The following is a 22,587-nucleotide window of genomic DNA, read 5'->3' on the forward strand; positions in this document are numbered from 1 at the left end:
CATACTTACAACAAATCCTTTTTTGATACAGCTCAATTGCTTTCAGCAACTCCATACATGTTCTCTGAATAGAATGGAACAGCTGATATTGAAACAGAATACACAAAAAAAAATTTGTAAGCATATGCAAGAAACACTGATGATTAAATTACAAGAAAGAGCCTAATTTTTTGTAGAAGTTATTAGGAATCATTAATTCCTTCTTGAACAATAAGTAATCTTTCCATCTGTAAAGTTATTTTTCCTTATAAATTGTGCTTTTCTTCCAATTCAGTTGTCCTCTGAAACTACAGACAGACCCATCATAACATACAAAAGAAAAATAAAGACAAAAATAATTTGGATACATTTGGATAGTTAACCAAACTACTCATTTTTTTTTCTTATTGATGTCTCTGGATACAAATTAAAATGTAGAATTCTTTGTTTCTAAAAAAATCCACGCCAGAGCAAAATTTATCAAAATGTCTATCATGTTTATCACGCGTTAAGCGGCAATATGCGTATTTAATTTGGATACCATGAAGTGTAGTGGAACAAACTTGCATGGGTATGTTAACATACCAAAAGCTATTCATTTACACAGGACTTTTTGCTGAGTAGCTCCGTTTTCTAACCAAATTCATAAAGCAACAGTTCACAAAAACAGTAGAGGGAGGGGGAAAATAAAAATAAAAGGTCAGTCTTCAGTAACTTTGGAGGTTGTTTCTAGGAAATACAAAAATTACTACTCTTTCTGTCTGTCCACCTAAAACCTACAATTTGTAATTTAAACCTAAACTCCACAGTATCAAGCATTACACAGATGTAAGCAAAATGGACTGCTGTCACAGTAACTGTCTTCCTTTGCATCTGCTTGACTTATTGTACATTTACATGGCTCTTGTCTTTTAAACTGAGAGCATGACTCGCACCTGAGAAGCAAGTTCAAGTAAAAACATGATTGTATTTTCTGTCTGGTAAAGACAAGTTTCCCTGTTTCCAGTCCCACCCGAGCTATCAAATCATCCTTCCTGGTGAATCTGCAACACAGTAACCATGGTAGGAACTCAGGTATGTATGTATAAAATACTGTTTCCATCCTTCCAGCTTGCTTTACATCCATACTCTTGATTTATAAGCCCTCATGAAGATACCATAGGTAGAATCAACACATTATCAATTATCACTATTATAGATTGATCCACAAAGATTTGTCTGTTGTAAAACTGCCTCTTCGATTTCAGTTAAATCATAAATAAACTAAGAATCCTAATTCAACAATTTTCTGAGAAACTAAAGAAAAACAGTAAGGCAAAACATTTAACCTTACACAACAAAATAATACTGATAAAACTTAGCTGGACACTAACTTGGTTATCACACTTTAAAGTCTATTCTCTATCTTTTGCTTTGTGTCATAGGTGTGAAAGCTCTTTAATTTGTAGAGCCTTATTTTTTTTCCAGTGGGTTTGAGGATACTGACAGCAGGACTGTATTTGTCACACAGCAGGACTCCTCTTGGTTACACTATACAGACTTTGAGAAGCTGACTTTGTTCATATCAATAACCATTGATCTGCACAAAAGCTCCAGAGAGCATACTATGCACCTCGCTCCGTCTTCCTGTATCTCATGGTTTTCTGGTATGTGTGGTATTTTGTAAGTTTTAAACTGGTATTAGCAAAGGATAACTGATATAAGCACAAACGATGACCTCCTGCTCCCTGCACAAAAAATGAAACAAAACAAAAAAACCTGTCCCCCAAACCTGAAAACAGATAGAAGAGGTTAGGTTGCCAATAAAGTTTGAGGGACATTGGTTTTTGTATTACAAAATGCCACTATACTCCGCATGTTTACATAGGCACTTCTATTAAAATTGCAAAGTATAAGACAAGAAAATTATTAAAGTGTATACACATTATTATATAGTATCTATGTGTACCTATCTTAAAGGCTTGATGGAAATGAAAACACTTTAAAGATTAACAAAGAGCATGCATTATGCAGATACTACAAACCTCTAGTTTTGCATCCAGATCTGCATCTGAAGCCACAACATGTTCATCTTCCTTTTTGCCTGTGACTTTTATAAGGGTTTGTTTTGTTTTCCAGTATTTCTGTTGCATTTTATTGACCACAGATTTTTCTTGGCTTTGAGCATACTGGTCATAAAATTCCCTTGGATAATTGCTAAAATATTAAGAAACAAAATCATAAAACTTCAATAAGATTCTTCTAACAAGCTAGATCAATACACTTCCATTAAGAACATTGCAGTTGCATGCAGATACGTGTATTCAACATGCAATTTTCCTCATTATGAATTAATAACAGAGCAATTAAATATAGCACTATGCTTCTACAAATATTTCCCACCCTACTTTGGAAAACAATACACTGCTTTCAATTTAAATGTCTCTAGCATGTAGTATTGCCAAGTATCAGGTGCAAAGAATTCTTCCCAATGCATTATGGAATGATTGGTAGCCCATGGAATTAAATTTTTATATAACTAATTGAACTAGCAGAGTTGCTTAAGCAGAGAGCAATTTCCATGCAATTTCAGCAGCATAAGGATTTATCATAGTTCATTTTATGAATGGAATTAGACTACCTGCTCTCCTTTTATACAATTGAATAATAAATAATTAGAAAAATACTCATCTCTTTTGAGCATGCCATCTGCAAAACAGATAGCTCAGATCTTTATGCAATCACTACATGATAACCACAGGTGCATAACAGGTAATCTCTTTTTCAAGGATTATTCTCTGCTGACACATGATTCTGCGTTCCTCTAGCAGACCTAATAAAAAGTACAATCCAAAGAGAACCTCCATATTCCATAATATGTAAACCATACAAACAAAAATGGTTTAATAGAAAATACAGCCTCACAATGAAATCTTCATCTCTTTCAGGAAGAGTAATTCTGTGATTAATTTCTGCAAAAGTACATGCATTTTCCCATATGTGCAAATGTAAAAAGCTGCAGTGATTTTAGAAATAAACGGCTGTTAAAACTTGCTATGTTAAATAGCCCAGCAAAATTAAAGGGATTGAGTTTCTTTTGAAAAAAAGATACCTTCTACCTGTGGAGTGACCAACTGTAGTTCACTGCTGAGATACTGCCCACGAGCTCTGTTCACAACAGACAGCTCAGGGATGCTACTCCAAGAGGACATCAGATCCAACATACACATCAAGTCATGTATTGATACACACAGATATATAGGCTTGCTATGAAATACTACGGCCCTTCCAAAACAACTAGCCTCTGGTACACTTTTTCCCCAAAAAGGTGGCATATGATAGGAAATTAAACTGGAAGTGAGCAAGGACAAACTTCAAAATGCACAGCACTTCTTGGCTTCTTCTTCAAACTTCATAAGCAAAAATACCCATTTAAGTTTACCGAAATGTTAGTTCCAGGAGTTTAACTTCTGAATTTCATCAACATTTGTGCTACAGCACAAAACAAACAACACATGCAAGACATACCACATTTCACATGGAATTCTGCACAAGCCAACCATAACACACTCTAACAGCAGACAACCTACCAAGTTAGGTGAAGCCTGTATTATCTTTATATATGCTGCACCCTTAAAAGACTAAATCTACAACATCTAATAAATAACAAGATCCCTCTGCATGATGAGAAAACAGAATATGACAGTTTAATAAAAATAGCATTACTTAAATAGCAATAATAAAAAAAGGACAAACAGCTCACAAAGCAGGGTAAAGACCCTAGCTGTCTAGCTAGTTGTGTGCTTTAAGTTCTGCTCCAGCTGTGCAAATAACCGGTATCTCAGTTCAGTGGTCAAGTGAAGAAAACACCATAATTCATCTGATGTCAGCTGGCCTTGATATCTACCTCACTTGAGGTCACTAGAAATTCTGTGGACATGGTGCAAGGAATAAAAATGAGTTATTACTAGGAGGTCACAAAAAAAAAAAAAATGCTGGGACTAATGCAGGTTCTTGAATTAGAGACTGAAACCAACTGAAGGAGTAAGAGGAATATTTTATTCACTACAAATTCAGCTTCTAATTTAATTTGGAGAATTTACTGGCTCCTGTTAATGCTTAAAATAAAGATTTCTAATCACGTTACCAAATATTCACTGGACAATTTTTACTGGTAGACACTTGGGCCATATCTTTTTAAATGGATTTTGTTTCGAACAATCATGAACATACTTCAGTTTTGTTGAACAATCAGAAAATATAACTAAAAGAAGGATGAACTTGATTCTAAAGTTGAAGACAATAGGTAAACCTCTTGAAATATGACAGTTCATTCACAATCTTCCACTAAGCAGGAAATGGATAACATATGCTACTTTTCTATCTAGTCAATTGACTTGTTGTTCCTTTCTTTGGCAGTTTTTAATTTTTTGTGTTTATTCTTTTTAAACAGAATGTTTACCAGTGACTACTTATAAAATACTAGATGTCAGAACATAATATGTGATAGACTCAGGCAGTGACAAATCAACATGCCAAACACTGATAGCCCTTTAGAATAAGAAAAAAAGATGAAGGGACTTACTACTTATGACCTTCCATGTTTCTTGTTTTCTTCAAGACACTTAAATAAAATAAGAAATTATCAGTTAATTGAAAAATATTTAAAACGTAATTATCAATTTAGACACTAGAAAACCTTTACCCTTTCACACAGAAAATTACTATGTTGTAGAATCTGGTTAACCATGTTACGACACAAAACTTTTAAATCTGTGAACCAAATGCTTTCCTCACAATAACACACAATTGTTACTTAAATCCATGATAAACACATTTAAGTGATGTCGGAGATTTTGCCAACTATTATACATTAGCAAATATTCCATGCAAAATTAAATTTACCTGGCATAAATTCAGTTACTTTTCACAAGGCAAGCCAAAATTGTCTATTCTAGGCACCATCCTCAGTCCAGATTTTTTCTCCGAAGTTTTAGCCACAACAGAGTTCAGCTACTTTTTTTTTTTTTTTGGCCATGTCCCACTGACCTATTTTTTAAAAACACTAGATACATCATGTCTCAAGCCACAGATGCAAAATTTAACCAACAGGTAGTTTTTCTACGAAAGACACAACAGTTACTGAGGATAGAATATGATTTGTATGCATTTGGACTCCAGATTTTATAAGTTAGTATCTCCAGCTTGGATACTCAAGTCTCCCACTATACTTGGAGCTGACCAGATGGCATGCACATCCCTTCCCATCAATAACTGGGCACACTCCTTCCAGTCCAAATTTACAAGCAAAGCCAGACACTCCTTATAAAGCACCTGGCTTCTCCTTTGCTACTTTCAGAGAGGACTCTATTCTCCAGCAAACAGCCAGCATCTGAACAGGGGCAGTGCAGCATGTTCACAGATGAGACTAGAAAGAAGCTGCTCAGATGGTGCTGCCAGGAAATGGCAGGTGGTAATCCCAGCCTCAAAAGGAACACACCAACAGGCTGCACTGAGATAATAAGCTGTTTGACTGAGAAAATAGTAATGGAAGAAGGAGCTAGGAAGGTTATGGTGCTGAAACTGAAACTCTGGCACTTATCTGGGCAAAAAAGAAAAGGGGCTGCAATGGGGAGACATGACACTGGAAACATACCTAGCAAGGTGTTGCTTACAGACAGTACAGTTAGTACTGGAGGACAAAGGGACTGAAACAGATTGCAGGAACCCAACAAGAGAATGCAAACAACCCAAGTACTTCCCGCAACCATGAGGTACATGCACTTCCATTTGAAGCCAAGTGGAGCCAAATCTCAGATTTCCAATTCTAACCACTCTGCTGTCAGTAACTGTGAAACTTCCTGGCAAAGCACTGTGAGATGCTGCAAGATTGTATCTGAGCAGGAAATGTTCCTGAATTGGAATAGTTGTGCTCATTAGCACTGCAGGAGAGACCATGAGAAAATTCATAATCGTCTTTAGAGTAGAGTTTCAATCTAAAGGCCAACAGCCAAACAACCAAGACAAAGAAAGGACTGTCTCAGATTGTTTGCACGGTAGCAACATGGAGTCAGACAATATATAGAATGGACAGCACTGGTCATGGCTTTGCTGTAGTTTCTAGTCCCATAAGGCACAGGCAACATTAACTCCAATTCTCTAACACCTTTATGCTTGACTTCATCGTTTTGATACAGGTCCTCCTTAAGTCAACTGTGGGTGTGTATGAGTGAGATAAGAACACAGGATTTCGGTTGTATACATATCCATGACTCACTTACTCAGCAGCACACTTGGTTTGAGAGGAAGCAAAGAACAGTCTGTCCAGAGTAGCATGCATATTATATGGAACAAAAATGACTAACATGAAGAACAGGCCTAAGACACTGACCTTATACACTATATGGGTCCACCTGGCTTTCCTGGAAACCACTGTCCCTAAAAAAGTAAAATAGAAAGATATCAGGGTCACGGTGAAACAGTTCTCATTTGCAACCATAGCTCACACTCTTTGTTCCTAAACATCTGACATTAAATTTTGATTCTGGGGTCTTCTTAGTTACACTCCTCTGAGTCCTACATAGTAGTCCTATGTCCCACAGATATTATTTGTGTGGGTTTTTTAGTTTAAAGTGAGGACTGTATCACATTAGGACAGCATTTTCATGGTATGAAAAAGAAGGTATGTCCCACTGTGTGGCAAAATGGCATCTGATGTGTGTGAGGCTACAAGGCCTGCTGGGGTATGGGTGTATTTGATGGAAGGGGAAAAAAAAAAAACTGGAGTCTTACCTACACTGCCTGCTGGAATGGCTCCTGGCATGTGGTAGCATCAAAACCATACCTAGAGAAAGGTCTCAGAGAGCTCTAGGTAGTATAGACAAAAACCATACCAGGGAGATTGCAGTGATTTAACAGCAGAAACAAGAAACAGCCCAGTGCTCAAGCTCTATCCCTGGACCAATTTTATTTCCAGCATAGAGCTAGCTTCTGATCCTAAATGAGAATTCAGTTTGTAAAAGGACAGCTTAGTAAGCACTACTGTTGAGTAAACAGAACTATGGTTGTTAAAAAAAATTCAGATGACTTTTGATAAGACTTGCGGTATTTCATCTACAATGTCCATCAAGAAACGTTCCTGGATCCCATTCATTCCCTATGCTGTTCACGGAACTTTCATAAAGAAACAAGTTACACCTCAGTAGTCCCAGCTGAGTTTCACTTTTCTCAGCGACTGAGAAAACTCTGGAAAACCTGGATGTCCAGTGCTGTTATGCCATTCACTTAGCTATTAACTTAGACTGCAAACGGGCATTTGGTTTGGGTCCCAGTGATCTTAATGGTACCCAAAGTGATTTCACTCACACAGACCTTGTTTTAAGTTAGATGTGCTTGTGTAATACTTATAGCTCTGTAAACGAATTCATACTTCATGTTTCAGCATCACAGTATATATGAGCACAGGTACTAAATCAGAAACAAAGGTAGAGGAACATAAAGGAATATTTACTTGAGCTGTATGTAGCTGATGTGCTAATACAGGAATTTTCATGTTTGTATCTGAATTCTATGGCAAATGTAGAAATATTTAGCTTGTACTTTTAGGATATTAAAAAAGGATTACTGGGCCCTTGGTAGTAAGGTGCTGGAATAGGTTGCCTAGGGAGGTTGTGGATGCCCTGTCTCTGGAGGTGTTTAAGGCCAGGTTGGATGAAGCTTTGTGCAGCCTGGTCTAGTGGGAGGTGTCCCTGCTCATAGCAGAGAGGTTGGAACATGGTGATCTTTAAGGTCCCTTCCAACTGAAACCATTCTATAATTCTATTATTTCAATTTTAAGAAATATGCAGTCTTACTAGATAGGTCATACCCCTAACTGGGTTTTCAGGGAGAGCTCAGGACAACTGTGTCATCTTCTAGGTCTGCTTCCTCAAAGCACATGAACATTTCTATGGGCAGAAAGTTAAACACCTTTGGCAGGAGTCCAGGATAAATGAATTTTAAAGTCAAATGCAAGACTAATGCATGGAGAAGGTGGAGGCCAGGATAGGTTACTCAGGAGAATGCAAAAGCATTGCCTGAGTATGCAGGGATGAAATTAGGAAAGCCAAAGCCATGTCAGGGCTGAATCTAGAAAGGGGAGTGAATTGCAACAAGAAGTGCTCTGTAAAAACAGTGCCACCAAAAAACAGGCTAAGGAAGACACAAGCCCACTGCATGACAGAGAATACAGAAAGGCAGAGGTACATTTTTACCTTGGTTTTCACTGAAAAGGCTGCCCTATATCTCTCTAGTTTTTCAAGGCTACTGTCAGGGTAGCCTACTGTCTGCGGATCAGGGAGAAAATACTCCTAGAAACAATTCCCAGACACACAACAGACAATATGGCAAGTGGGGAGAACCAGCATTCTACTATGAGATGACTGCCTCTGGTGAGTGAGGGGAGAGCAGTAGATGTTATATGCTGACTTTAGCATATATGGTGACTTTAGCCTTTGTCATGGTGTCCCATAGAATTCTTACAGCCTCTTGTGGGACGGTATCTGGAGTAGCATCCAGTTTTGTGCTTTCCATGTGAGAAAAACACTTGCATACTGAAGTGAGTCCACCAGTAAGGGTCTGGACCCCATAACATAAGACCTAAGGCTAACAGGAAGCCTCACTGCAGTCAACAACTAGCTAATAAGAGGATGTAGAGCAAACAAACTCTTCTCAAAGACAAACACTGGAAAAGACAAGTGGCCGTGTACACAAAAAGGAATATGTCAAATTCCAACTTAATATAAGCAGGAAAATTTTCACCATGAGGATGGTTAAGCACTGAAACAAGCTGCCACGTGAGGCAACTTGTTCAAAAGTCTTTAATACTCCTGAAGAAATTAAAGACCCTACAGGACATAGACCTAAGCAACCTGCTCTAACTGGGCCTGGTTGAGCAGGAAGCAGGACTATGTAATTTCCAGTGCTCCCTATGTGATTCCATGAAAATATGTACAATGTAAATGAAGACTAGTTTGGAGAGCAGCAAGTTTGCTGCTGCTATTAGGTTAATGCAGAAGACTTTCCACAAGAATGGTGTAAATGGACAGTGGAGTAAGACTGCACCACGACCACTGTAGCTACACACACACAAAAAAACCAACACAAAAGAAACAAACACCCTCTAAGAGTTGTCTATAATATTTTCAGCTTTTACTCATACTGCTTATTTTCATTCACAACTGAAACTTTTAATACTAACAGCATTCATTCTTCAGATATTACTACATGTACGATGCAATTGTCCCTGCAGTAATTTAATAGGGCCATAATTTATTTATGTGCTGTTGCCATCTCCTCCAAGTCTAGGACCCAAAGAGGGTTAAGACAGTGGTTCAGCTGTAAAAAAGGACATTATTAAAAGCATCTGGGATAGCTAAAAGCAGTGAAATTTTTAAAAGAAATCCTTAAAGTTGTGAGTCTAGCTCCAAAAAGTGGGAGATGCTAATAAAAGGGGCCTGGAAACAGCCCAGGGAAGTACCAAGGAATTAAAAAGAACACTTCATAACCATATAACAAAGAATCCCTACAGCTGTGAAATGCTGGCCCTGAGGGTGCAGAGAGACCAAGGAATGAGCACATAACCTTCCACTACTTTAGGTTTTGAACTCTGTTATGCTTTCAAAGAACAAGACGTAAATGTCCCAAAAAGAAAAAACAAAGTTGCTCTGTGAACGCTGACTACATTGGAAGTGCATGACACTAACCAGAGTCCACTGATACTTTCCCCAAAGACTGCAGTAAAATTTAAAATTAACCTACAATAGTTTTATATACAAAAATAAGCTTAATTTGACACAAGGAGTTGATGTAAGGGACTTTTTTTTTTTCTATTTTCTTCCCAGTGTATTAAGACTAAAAAAAAGTTTCAAGAAATAGTATTAAGCTGACACTGATTAAAAAAAAAACAACAACACAACAAAAAGCAAGCAAAACCCAAAATGTTTGCCACCCCATTGGAAAGGATTTTTATCAGAAAGTTTCCATTATCTTTGATGATAAGGGTTATGCAACACTTGTGATCCGAATGACAGATGGCCTTTATCTCTTTATCTTAGCTAACAAAAGGCAGGAATAATACAGGGAGAAAAATGAAAAGCAAACATAGGTGCTCCAGAGCATGCTAGGGAAAGCAGTGCTACATTACAGCTGACTGTACACAAATCCACATTGATTGCTGCTCAGTACTGGATCTGAGGTTTCCTGAAGAAGTTCACATACAGCTCCAGTAATTTTGCAAGTGCTTTCCAGTGTTTTGAGACAGATAGATGCTACCTCAGTTTCAGCATTAAACCTGAGCTGGCTCTATTATTAAGAAGTCTGCCCAAAACACGAGGGGCAGAGTGCTGAAGCATCCGTTTCCATATGGAACCAGCTGGGTTCATAATCCTGCCAAAACCTTGAAAATCTGTAGCAGGGCCTCTGAGAAGCCACCAAGAAGCCTCAGCATTATGTTCCACAAACCTCCCTGCCGGCAGATTGACACCAGAGAGGACTGGCAGAATATACTAGCCTGGTAAAATACAGCCAAACTGTTTTTAGACTCAGCCTGGCTTTAGATGCAGTACAGCTGCATTCACACAGTGCTCTGCCACAGCTAAGATGATATGCTGGAACCAAGATGGCCCTGCAAACAGCCAACCAAGGCACTTCTGCATCTGTGGCAGAGTTATCTGCATTGCAGGTTATTTACCTACAATTTATTTCCACAGGTAGCCAAAAATTGCTGGAGTGCACACAGGACTTCACAGTATTTCTGGTATACTGCATCATCTTGTTTGTCTACTGACATTTTATTTTCCATTACGCTGGAAGGAAACTTAATAGGAGGGCATCCTCACTAGGGAATGGCATTTCTATTCTTATGGAAAATCCTTTGATTCTCTATATTCTCCAAGACCATTTAAATATACCACTTACATTTTTCTATGTAAAGAGGAATGCTGCCATGGTGTTTTCAGTGATTTAAACTCCAGCACACCCTAGGCTTTCCTTCCAGCTCATGCTCTGTACAACAGTTGTACATGCTTGCTTCTCTTTTTTAGCTATTTTTATATTATACTTGGCTGCTTTCCCAAGAGCTGAAAAACTTCATACAAGTAGTATCTGAATATTATTCATAAGAGAAAGACAGTATGAGTGCCTTCTCTCCAACAGCTAAGCGTATCAATGTCACTCAGTTTTCCACACACGTATTCCAGTGAGTATAAATATAAAAAGTGTCATGTGACAAGGTAAAATTCAGCTCTTAATGCTGCCCTAGGTTATGAAGAAATTAATTAATTTTTTTATTATTTTTTTTTTTCTCCTAGTTCTCTATCTGTCCTTGATTAAGTATTGGTTATACAGCTCTCACTGTGCTCTTAACAGCTTAGACAACAGATCTTATAGAAGGCAGGAAGGAACCAGAACCAGCAAAGAGGAATCTTTACAACTGTGAAGACTGCATCTAAAACAGTTGATCTAATCACAACTTCTCAGAACCCAGAGATGAGCTGAAATCTTAACAAAAACATTATAAATGCTTATCTACAGATCAAATTCAACATCCAAAGATGACCTATCATAGTTAGGAAGACAGTAGATTGAACAGATCCTTCTGAGATGCATCCATAAACAACGAAAGGGAACTGAATGAGAGGCAGAGCAGAATTCAGCAAGCCTTATGTGAAAGTAAAGTTTTCAACAAAAGACACAGATGAGTCTCCACTCTCACTGATACTACTGTCCTCACAGTTTATCGTCCTTTTGAGGCAGCCAATATGTTCTGAGGTTCTTCAAATCCCAACAAACTTCAAATACAGTAGAATCATGCATTGAAGTCAATATACTTAATATAACAGCGATACTAAAACAAGTAAACTTCCAAGTAACATTGAATACAGTAATAATAGTGGTATTAACTAACAAAAAATACCAAAAGTGTGTTTTAAGGTGTTCTATCTGAAAAGGCAAGACTGATAGTTCCATTTATGTAAAATACTCAGAAAGGAAGAAAATGTGCTTAGGTGAGGAAACCAATGCCATCTGTGTCTCTTCAACCGCTCTTGGCTCACAACCTGTCTTCCCCACTCTGCTCCCTGGAAGCTGTGATCAAACTGAATCAAGTAAATGGGCCTCCTAAGCAAGAAGCAGTGTCACTGCAAGCTGAACAGGCAGGGCACAGTTTTATCTTCTCTAGTCTGTCTGCAAACGTGCTGACCAGGAGCTTCAAATTGTGTTCCATTTTTCTCTTTCCCAAACAAGAGAGCATAGAGCACCCTATTGATCTGAATTATCCATGTTGTCAGTGCAGGAAAAGAGTGAAATCTGAAGTCTGATTCTATATAGTAATTCAACATCAAAATTATACACAGACTCACAAATACTCCTACTTTTAAGATGAAAAGCTGTCACCGTGATTCAGCTAAAATGAATCTAGAGTTTAAGTGACATCAGTATGACAAATGACAATATTTAATTTTTCCTCTGAAGTTCTTAACTTTCATCATTGATGTTGTAATCCTGCAGAATCATCCATGCTTAATTTCAAATCCAGGAGTATTTTCATTCTGTTAGACTACTCACTGATGCACTTGTTTATTAATTCAAAAAGTTTGCAGAATTGTTCTGCAAGTGATGCATCAGTAGTTCCTTCCATCCACTACAACCTCTTCTCTATTCCTTCATCTCAGACAGATGCACAGCTTTGCTACTTATTCTGGGCAGTGTCTACCTCACAGATTAATGGCAACTTCTCAGGAGAAGAAATACTGCAATTTTACAAGGGAGCTCTATCAACATATTACTCTTTCAACTCATTTCAGGAGCTGACATTTAGAAAAGTTTCAGACACTCTTAAAAGAAGTGCAGGGCAAAATGGCATCTGTTATACTGAGAGGTCCTCCTGCTATATTCATAGACCTGGGAGGTGTTGAGGGGGAAAGAAGAACATGCTTTTTGACCCCAATTATTTAACTGTCATGCCAAAATTACCATACAAGCCTCTCAATACTAAGCCCCTGTACAGGCAGTAAATAGAACCTGCGAAGAGCAACCCTGAATCAGAGCCTCACCATTATCCTCTGAGAACAAAGAAATGATGGTTTCTACATTAAGAACCTCATGGTGGTCTATTGAGTTGCTGGGGAAAAATGACTCAGCAGCATACAGTGCTTGGGACGCAGCCATACCCCATAAGCCCACTGGAACCAACTTTTTCTTTCACTGCAAGCACTTTTGGAACTAACATTTCTATACACCATTTATTCCATTTCCTTCTCCTGTCTATCAAGGTTTATGAGACACCCCAGTAAAAGCTTAATGTATTCCACTCTATTAATTTGTCTTGATCCTTCAAAGGATTAAAACAAAACAAAACACAACCAAAAGACACCCAACTAAATTCAACATGGAGAAAACTCCCAACCATATACTGGAAACAACAGAAGTATCAGAAATTTGACCCTCTTTTCCATGGAGGCAGTTCAAGCCAATATAACACTCGCTTTTCCTTATTTTTCAAGCTAGTAAATTGTGTGAAGAACAAACCACAGTAATACAAGCATCTTAATTGACTAAGATTGTGCGATTAAGGACTCGCACCATTAGAAACTATGCACAAGTTAGGAAGAAATTGGATGTTTTGGATCTTCCTTCTGTCATCTTGTAAACACTACCTAAGTACCTGTCTGAAAACACGAAATCCAACAAAATGAGTAGCAGTGCTACTGACATTTAAGCATATAATGACCCATCTTTCACCAAATTTTACACAATGCTCTCTACGGAGGGCAGATGGCTAATAGCTAGTGCAGAGAGTACTCTTAAGAATTATTCCATTCCAAAAACAATTATCATGCTTTTAATGTTTCAGAATACACAACATAGGAAGTTATTCTGCTTAATTTCCTGGTGTAGTCTGAACAGAGGATGATATTCAGGGCTATGTGTCTTTAGCTATCATTTAGTCTTTTATTTTTCTATTCTCAACTCTGATATGACAAGTTAACAGAAGACAGTGGCAGAAAAACAGAGCAAATCTGTACACGGGAAATTTATTTTTTAAAAACTGTTACTGCTCCCACAAAGTGCAAGGACCAAGTCAACCATTAGTATTTCTCTCTAGAAAACAATTTTGTGTCTATTTGGTATTATGCGCCTGCCATTTTATTCTACAACCATCAAGTCAAAATTATAAGTGATCTCCTTTTTTCTAGAGCATAATAGGTATTGAAATGACACTTGAAGGTGGAGTTTTATGCTCTTTTTTTAACAGTTGAATGACAAATTCTAAAAAACAGTGGCTGATCTCAAAAGCACTGATAAGAATGGCACATGTAGTAATGACACAGTACATATAATCTCAGAACAAAATATTCCAAGTAAATGGAGGTAGACTTGCAGTTAGAAGATTGATGAGCAAACAATGGCTCTTTCTAGATAAGTTAAATTGCATGCAGAACTTCATGAGTTACTTAAGACACTGGTATTTAATTACACATAAAATTAATTTTTAGTCCCTTTTTCAGATGATACTTATTTTTCAGCTTCTTATGGTGAAATAAGAACAGCACATGGTATTAGTTTGTCCTTATGTAACATCTTTTACTTCACTGCTAATGTTTCAGTTACATTTGTGAGGAACATGCACTGAACATCCTTAGGAAAGAACTAAGTAAGTATCAGAAGTACTTTGTGTGTTTTATGGAATAATACTTTGAATATAAGTCATTGTGTGGCAGGTCTAACTTCACTCAGCAAATGAGCAAATCTGATGATATATGCAATCCAGTATTTAATTTCATTCTAAATGCAAACTTGCTTCATTTCTCTGCAATGACTATCAAATTGCTTTGTAATACACATCTGTTGTCTTAGTTTAAAAGCCAGTATTTTTAAACTTAGTAACCAAATACTATTAAAGAAATGCTACCTGTAACCAGTCTACAGTCTAATCTTAGAAAACCTTCCCTTTGTAGAACCTAGAAGAAAAGCAGTGGATGTACAAAAACTCCTCATTAAACTCTTTTCACTTTTATGCTACACTAAACATCCACAAATATAGTTTTAGAAGTTCGATGTAAAGGCTCTTGTATTTGGGTATCCTATTTGCTGACACCATCAACGCTCTCAGGTTTCTGCCTCCCTCCTCCTTTTTCATGCACGCAGAAGCCAGGAAGCAATGCTATTATATCCAAGGGGAAACAATGCTGGGGGAGGCAATAAGGGAAAATAATTTTCTCTAGCTTCCCTCAGGAGATAATTTCACATCCATGAATAAGAGATTTTATTAACAAAACAGTTTAGCACACACAGCAACAACAATACAGGTTGATCTCCTTTCACCACCCTTTGAGTAAACACCACAATTAATGCAGGCTGTATACTCTTCATAGATACACAGTCCACTCAACTTTTAGGTTACTATTCTCAGATCCTAGCACACCAGACGATGGAGCAGTGGTGATCCTTACAAAGCTACTCACAAGGTGGACCTGAGTACTGTTTCAGTGAGTCAGAACAGACAGTTCCTAAGATTGACGTAAGCAATTGCATTACTGGTCAAAATGCCCCTCAATTTGCCATGGCTAACAATAGCCACAGGAAAACTACTGCGAGACTACTATTACTAGGAACAAGGTCAAATGTTTCTGCTGCTCTCAACTGTTTGGTTCTTTGTTAAACATTCTTCAGTCTCCAAGCTTTTGTATTTTTAATGCTTCTGCATCACGTGGCATAATTGTGTCTATAGAGAAGTAGCAAAACATCTTGGAAGAATCAACTACTTCAGAGCAAAGCTGTTGGATGAGATTTTGAAAAAAGTATTAAAAAGAGTCTTTGGGGACATCTCCTGACTTTAGCTGAGATATTAGCACATTTTCTTCTGCCAACATGTACCAACAGCTTTCAATGCTACTTTAAGAGTGAAAAGAGCTGTTATTTTTAATTTCTTCTAAAAAAAGACTACTTGGGAATTCATCAGAACAATTCAGCACCCTTGTAAAGTATGGATAACAGAAAAGAACAGACACAATGGATGGGCTTGAAACTCTACTAAGGGGAAAAAATCCAACCCTGCAATACAGTTCAACAGGAATTTTACTTTGCACTATGTGATTTCCTCCACATCCCAATAGTATATTCTTGTGAAATAAAAATGTTAAAGAAACCTTCCCCCTTTTCTACAGTCATAACTAGTCTTCTTGAACCTGCAGATCTTCAGTAATGTGCACATTTGAATCTCAGCTCCCACAAACACAATGGAAGAAACCACCGTTATCTAGAAAGCACTTAATTCTTTCTCAATTAAGAAGGCAGCAAATTCCAATTACCAGCATCCAACTCTTGAGTACACTGTTTGAACCTTTCTGGAAATAACAAGGTTTCACCCATAAAGTTTTAACAATAAAGAAACATTAGAAACTCATTTAGTCCAAGGTTTGGCAGCATTTAACTGCCACATCATCATCCAGTAGAGCATGCCATGGGAAAAACGTGACTGGTTATACCAGTTATGGCAGTTTATTACACAAAAGAAGATCTCTCTGGCTTTAAGCTAAATTCCTTCTTCAGTGCTATTAACATAAATCCTAAATTATTAAGTTACTCTGTTTAAAATAATAGGCTACTCTATTGAAATAGCAGCATAAAAAACTGCCAATGTCTAAATGAGATGTTCTGGACTTCATGTTAAGTACCACCAAGAACTGCAACTCCTAGATCAGTGCCAGGCAGACAGCACTGTCAAGTGGTACTTTGACCCACTCCCCAGGAACAGACAGACAAACTGGAAAAAGAGTTGATTAACAGAAAAATCAGATGACAGACCATAACCAAATGCAGCCAAAACCAAGCCTGCCATTTTCTCTACCCAACGCTTTGAAATACTGACAAAACCCATTTTTTCCTTACAATAACAGCCTTGTAGACCAAAACATGAGAACAGTTTATACCCAATAACTCTGTTTTGGTATAAGAGCCACAGCTGCTGTTTGAGACCCAAATAAAATAAAATACATTCAGAAACATAAAGAAAGAAGAAAAGAGAATGAAACCAGAGGAAAAACCTCCAACAGGTGCTTCCTGGAAATAAATGGTCACCTTGGTTTAAAGCAAAGCTTGCAGGCAGGCGCAAAATATTGCAATCAACCAGCCAGAACAACTCCAAAACTCAGGCTGAGCTTCCAAAGTATCTATACAATGCAACTTGGAGGTAGGGGGTTAAAGGACATACCCCTGAGATTACCCGATTCAGTTTCATATTTACACATTTGAACTGTAGGCAAACCTGAACTACTGTCTGAAGAGGGTCCAGGCAGCACCTTGAGGCTATCAGCACCACACAAAACAGGGTAGAACATGAGACGTACTATTTACATTTGGTGCAGAACGCATACACAGTAATACTGAAAAATGTAAGAGCACAGTGCCCTTCACCCTTCTCTCTTACTAAAAACTAACCTTTAAAAATAAATTTCTGCTCTCCTTCTTCTTCTAAATGACCAGAGCAGATAAACAACATTAATGTGCCAATGGACGGATGCAGAACAAGCCTGATTATCAGGATCAGGCTTTCACAAAAAAACAAGATTTAAATCGGAAGTTTGCGTGGCTTTTCATCTCCATCTCCCCAGCTGTCAATGCCTCGGCGCTGGGTTTGATAAGGAAGCCCTGGCATCTCCCACGGCTCAGCCGGCCCGAAACCCGCCGGCAAAGGCAGGGGCCGCCGCCCCGCACGCACCAGCCGGGCAGCCCGCACCTCAGCCGGGCAGCCCGCACCTCAGCCCGGCAGCCCGCACCTCAGCCCGGCAGCCCGCACCTCAGCCCGGCAGCCCGCACCTCAGCCGGGCAGCCAAGCCGGAAACCGCCGACAAGTGGGGCCGTTCTCCTCCCCGACCTCCCCGCTTCCAACCGGCGCGGAGCCAGAGAGGATGCACGGGAGGAAGAGAAGCAGAAACGGATACATGTAACAATCATGGCGAGATAACCGCACGGCGGGAGGGAGGGAGAACACAAGACAAAACGGAGGGGCAGATGCCATCTTGCGCCTCGGAAATATTACCTCTGGGCAGGTCCAGCCCCGGCTACACCGGCCGGCAAGCCCTGGCGGGCACCGGCGCCTCAGGCCCGGCCGCCGCGCCGAGGCGGCGCCCACCCGGGGCTGCCCGGCACCGGCCGCAGCAGCTGGCGGCGGAACCCGCTTTCCCCGCAGGACCCGGCAGGGAGCCCGGGGAGCCCCCCTTACCGCACTCACCTTGCCCGCGGCGGAGGGAAGGGAAGGGAAGGGAGGGGAGGGAGAAGCCGCAGGCGCCCCCGCCCCTCCAGGTGTTCCAGCGCCGCCGGCGTCACAGCGGCCAACGGCGCCGCCTCCGCCGGTGCGAGCGGCGCCCGCAGCGGGCGGAGCCGCCGCCTGCCCGGGCCCAGCGGCAGGAGGGCGGCGGCCGTCAGGGCCGCGGCGCCCGGGGCTGGCGGTTTCCTGGCGCTGGGCTCGGGCGGGCCGCGTTTCCTCCTCCTTCCGCGGCCGCCTCGTGGGGAGGCCTAAAGGGAAGGCGGCTGGAAAGGCTCCCTGCTTTTGGGCCCTTCGGGGGCTCCTCCCACCGCCTCGACCAACACCCCAGGTTCTCCTGAGCCCCAGCCTGCTGCGGAGCGCAGGTGGCCCGCGAGGAGCATCGAGGCAGTACTAAAACGTTGTGGCTGCCGTAAATAGTTGTCTTCGAGGTAGTGGAAACTTGAAGAAAAGGGCTTTGGCGTAGCGGGCAGGTGGCGGCATCGAAGGAGAGAGAGCGCTGGCTTTGAGCGTGGGTCAGAAACGGGTCATTTGGGGTTTTGTGTGAGCCGTTTTGAGTAAAGTACTTGAGGTGGATTTTAAGCTGATTTCAGAGCTTGAAATGCAGGCAAAAGTTTATAGGTGGCATTTGAAAACCCATCTGTTGGATAGGTGGGAGGTAAAAGGAGAAATGGGGGAGCAGCAAGAAAGGGTGACAAATAGCCCCACTTAAATTGGGTAAGTGTTGCACACGAAGGAAGCAGCAGTTTAAGCACAGCACGGGATGAAAGCAGGAGCGGAGGAGTTGAGATTGAGTTGGTAGTGCCCAGGGAAGAGGTTGAAGAAGAGTGGACTGGAGGGAACTGTAGAAAATGAAAAGGGAACAGGGGAGTGGAAGTGAGGATGGTAATGGGGCATCGTTTGCTGAATCTTAGAGGTTTGAAGTGCTCGTGTCAGTGTCTTGGTGTAGCTGAACACTGGAAGTAGCGCGTCTGGGAGTGAAAATGCAAGATGTTTACAGCAAAAGGGAGTTGCTGTAAGACAGTAGCTCTGAAAAAAGGTGGGATCCTAGTGGGTAGGTAGCAAAGTATGCACTCCCAGAGGACTGAAGAAGTCAAAAGGGATAATTTAATTAACAGCTGTATAACCTGAGCAATTTCACATTTGGGAACTGGGAGGTTGCAGAATTTTTTTATTTGACACTGATGTGACCACTAACAGTAGGTTGTACCCAAGCATGGTGTACATTGCACAGATAGTGTGCCGACAAACTGGAATGGGTCTCTAGAGTGATCATTCTAGAAACTAGAACGGGCTTAAGCTAGCTCATTTCTAGTTTACATGAAGCCAACATTCTGCAAGTTACAGACCAATTTTATCACTGTCCAACAATATCTTAAAACATTAGCTGAGATTACTATATCACCTCAAAAATTAGTGTTAAACCTTTATTCCTCACATTTCTTAATCTTTTATCATGTTTCATGTAGTTTATCATCAGACATGAATGTTACAGATACAAGCAAGCACCATATGGTTGTTCTAGCACCTCTCTTATCTCCCATGAAGATATTTTTAGTGCAGCAGAAATACAGAAATGTAACTACAGAAAACAGTTTTTGCAAATGATGCATGAAGTAAGGTGTACTTAGTACTTTTTGCAAGCTTAGTTACTTGGCAAAGCTGGCTGGATGCATGAAACACCCTGAAGCATGGTGCTGCATTCAGTCTGTGACTAGCATCAAAGTACTCCAGTTACTTAAATCGACTAAGCAGTTGAGCCACTGACCTTAAAGCTCAATTTTTGCTGTTTTAGAGAACTCCATATTCTCTGGCTAACTCAGATTGTTTGGATGACATAATAAAAATTGCTGTAAGATTCAAGTAAAGATAAAGTACAGTCCTCTGAGATGTACCCATTAACCATGTCACAGTTGGAAATGTCACATTTTATGGTAGAGAAGCTGACTTCCCAAGCCCCCAGTCACACAAACCTAGAGCTTTTGAAGGAGTGAGCTAGCAATAAAAGCCCTCTTCTTGTAAGGTCTTTTCTGCATCTAAATCTTGTGTTACACTATGCCCCAGCTGCATTTAATTTGTATAAAGATCAAATAAAGATTGGAATCACGTGTTGACTCCATGAAGCTCACTACCATACGTGCTGTATCACATTGCTGGTATAGCATACTGTAGGATATACTCCTCTTGTCACTTTATTTGGCATATTTTCCTGTCTTCTTTGCTATCTATAGAATATAATCTTAACAAATGTGTGTGTGGGATGTTTCTTCCCAAACCTAGGTTATTGTATTTCTTTCAGTAATAAGACAGAAATTCAAGTAAGAAAGTGGAGAACCATCAGGAGCAGGAGAGAGTAAACTAGAAATTGAAGTATTTCGAAAGCCCAGTGGTAGTGAGCTGTTTTTCATAAGATTTGCATGTGCTTTAATTCTATCCCCCATTTAGAAGTATCTGAGAATTAATTATTTCAGAAATTTGCAATATCCCAGAAATGACATTGAAGGCTTCTTACTTTCCCTGAACTGTAACATTATTTTTATTAGCTGATGGTTGAAATCTTCACGCATTAAGATGTTAAAAAAAATCTTCCCATCACTTCCCTTCACTTGCCCTCTGTTTCTCATGAACATCAAGAAGTACAAACATTTCATTTTTCATACCTGACATATTCAATCAAAAGAACTGTATTAGTTAACTCATTGTTTAGATGGTGTTGGTGTTTGTGGAAGTTCACTAGAGAATTAGTGAGGCATTCAAGAGTAAGATTTATCCTTAAGAAGAAGACAGTAGGAAGATGAGAACTGGCATGGTGGCAATTTGCACTGATTTCCATCTGAGAACATACTTCAAAAAAAGTTCTCCTTTTTAAGTGTTCAACTGAAAATATTAAACACACACACACAACCTGTAGCCATCAGTTGTTTTCTGAAATGCAGATATAATTGAATTGAGGTGGTCTGAATCTACTGTGGCCTTGGGTAGGCGATCCAACCCCTGCAGTGCTATGAACTTACTTTTTTACAGTTTGTGACATTATTATTGATTAATCCCAGCACAAACCCAAATTCTAGTATGTAGTTTGGGCCACTATACCTACGTGTTACAAACAGTGATTTATTTCCCAAAAAGGCTGAAAGAAAATGCAAAATGGGGAGAGAGAACAAGGATCATTGTTTCTGCTTCATAAATTGAGAAACTGAGACACAAAGAGATAAAATGATTTATCAAAAAAAGTCTGTGGCACAGCTGGCTAAGGGTACTTACATAGTTTACTACTGCCTTTACCCATCCCATCTTCCTTCTGGTATTTGTTACCAAGTAATACTGTGGTTTGGTATCTCAGGTTCCCACTGAACACCCTCAACAATCCAAACTGCAGACAATTGAAAATATTTTCACTTTTCCAAAGCATGGTAATGTTTAATTTTGTAAAGTATTTTAGATTTTGCTTGAAAGGAAATTAAAATGAAGTCATTGTGCTTAATAAACATTTGACACATGTGCCAAAGATTTTTTAGTGATAAAATGGAAGTAAACCCAAGCATCATAGTTTAAATAATCTCTCAGATTTTGACAAGTTGAATCTCTTTGTCCTCCAAGGCAGTGTGCTTTGGCTGTCCCAAGGTAGCTGTGTTGAGATAGAAGATATTTTTCAGTTCCTTATGACGTAAAGACTGAATTATATTATTACAGCCTAATAGAAAAAATGTGGCATTTCTTGAAACTGAGGACCAGAACATGAGTGAAGTCTCATCTTGTAATATCCTGAGATCTGAGGGAAATATCTTTATCAATAATTTACTTTTTTTTTTTTTTCCTTAGCCCCTGCAGGAGGCTGTTATTCTGAAAATACAAGTTAGTCCAATTTTAGTACATCTGTGCATTTGAAAAACAAACAACTTAATTTTCTGAAATAGAAGGCAATTTTTTTTTTTTTTTAAGTGATGGGAAATATTAATTATTATTGAAAATTCTGTTTGCCAACCCTTTTCATACTTCACCTCACCACAGGAATATTGTTGAGCTGAACTGAGAAAAAAAGATTGATGCATTCTCTTAAATAGGGACAGTATTTGTTCTTCAAAATGCTGCTGCATATCTCATGCAGCAGTGTTTTTCTCCCCCTCATCTTCTGAGAACAGCATTTGTCCCAGGAGATAAAACTGTACTCTCACAGAGATTCAATATTTTCTGTTTGTGCTGTTCTTTTTTTTCTATCACATGCACTACCTGTGTATTACACATAACTAAAGATGAGTAAGTTTCCTGCGTGTTGCTCATGAGGTTAGATCTTCAGTGTGATTCTGGGAGAAGTGTTTTGATAT

The 22,587-nt window shown here is 39.4% G+C and overlaps 1 protein-coding gene across 7 annotated transcripts in view; it reads right to left on the reverse strand.

Moving 5' to 3' along the window:
* Positions 1-18,324, reverse strand: part of ICA1 (islet cell autoantigen 1) — a 72,562-nt gene extending 54,238 nt beyond the window's left edge. For 6 of the 7 annotated variants that reach the window (XM_051611587.1, XM_051611588.1, XM_051611585.1 and 3 more), the window contains exons 1-5: positions 18,230-18,324; positions 6,350-6,396; positions 4,544-4,582; positions 2,004-2,175; positions 10-82 (exon numbers count right to left, since the gene is read on the reverse strand). In XM_051611587.1, the coding sequence (XP_051467547.1) occupies positions 10-82; positions 2,004-2,175; positions 4,544-4,560 (262 nt within the window). In that variant the 5' untranslated portion in view covers positions 4,561-4,582; positions 6,350-6,396; positions 18,230-18,324. The remainder of the gene's footprint in view (positions 1-9; positions 83-2,003; positions 2,176-4,543; positions 4,583-6,349; positions 6,397-18,229) is intronic. The other variant, XM_051611582.1, reaches the window with a different exon arrangement.
* Positions 18,325-22,587: the final 4,263 nt, after the last annotated feature.

The sequence above is a fragment of the Apus apus genome, chromosome 2 (genome assembly GCF_020740795.1).
Source record: "Apus apus isolate bApuApu2 chromosome 2, bApuApu2.pri.cur, whole genome shotgun sequence".
NCBI classification, from domain to species: Eukaryota; Metazoa; Chordata; class Aves; order Apodiformes; family Apodidae; genus Apus; species Apus apus.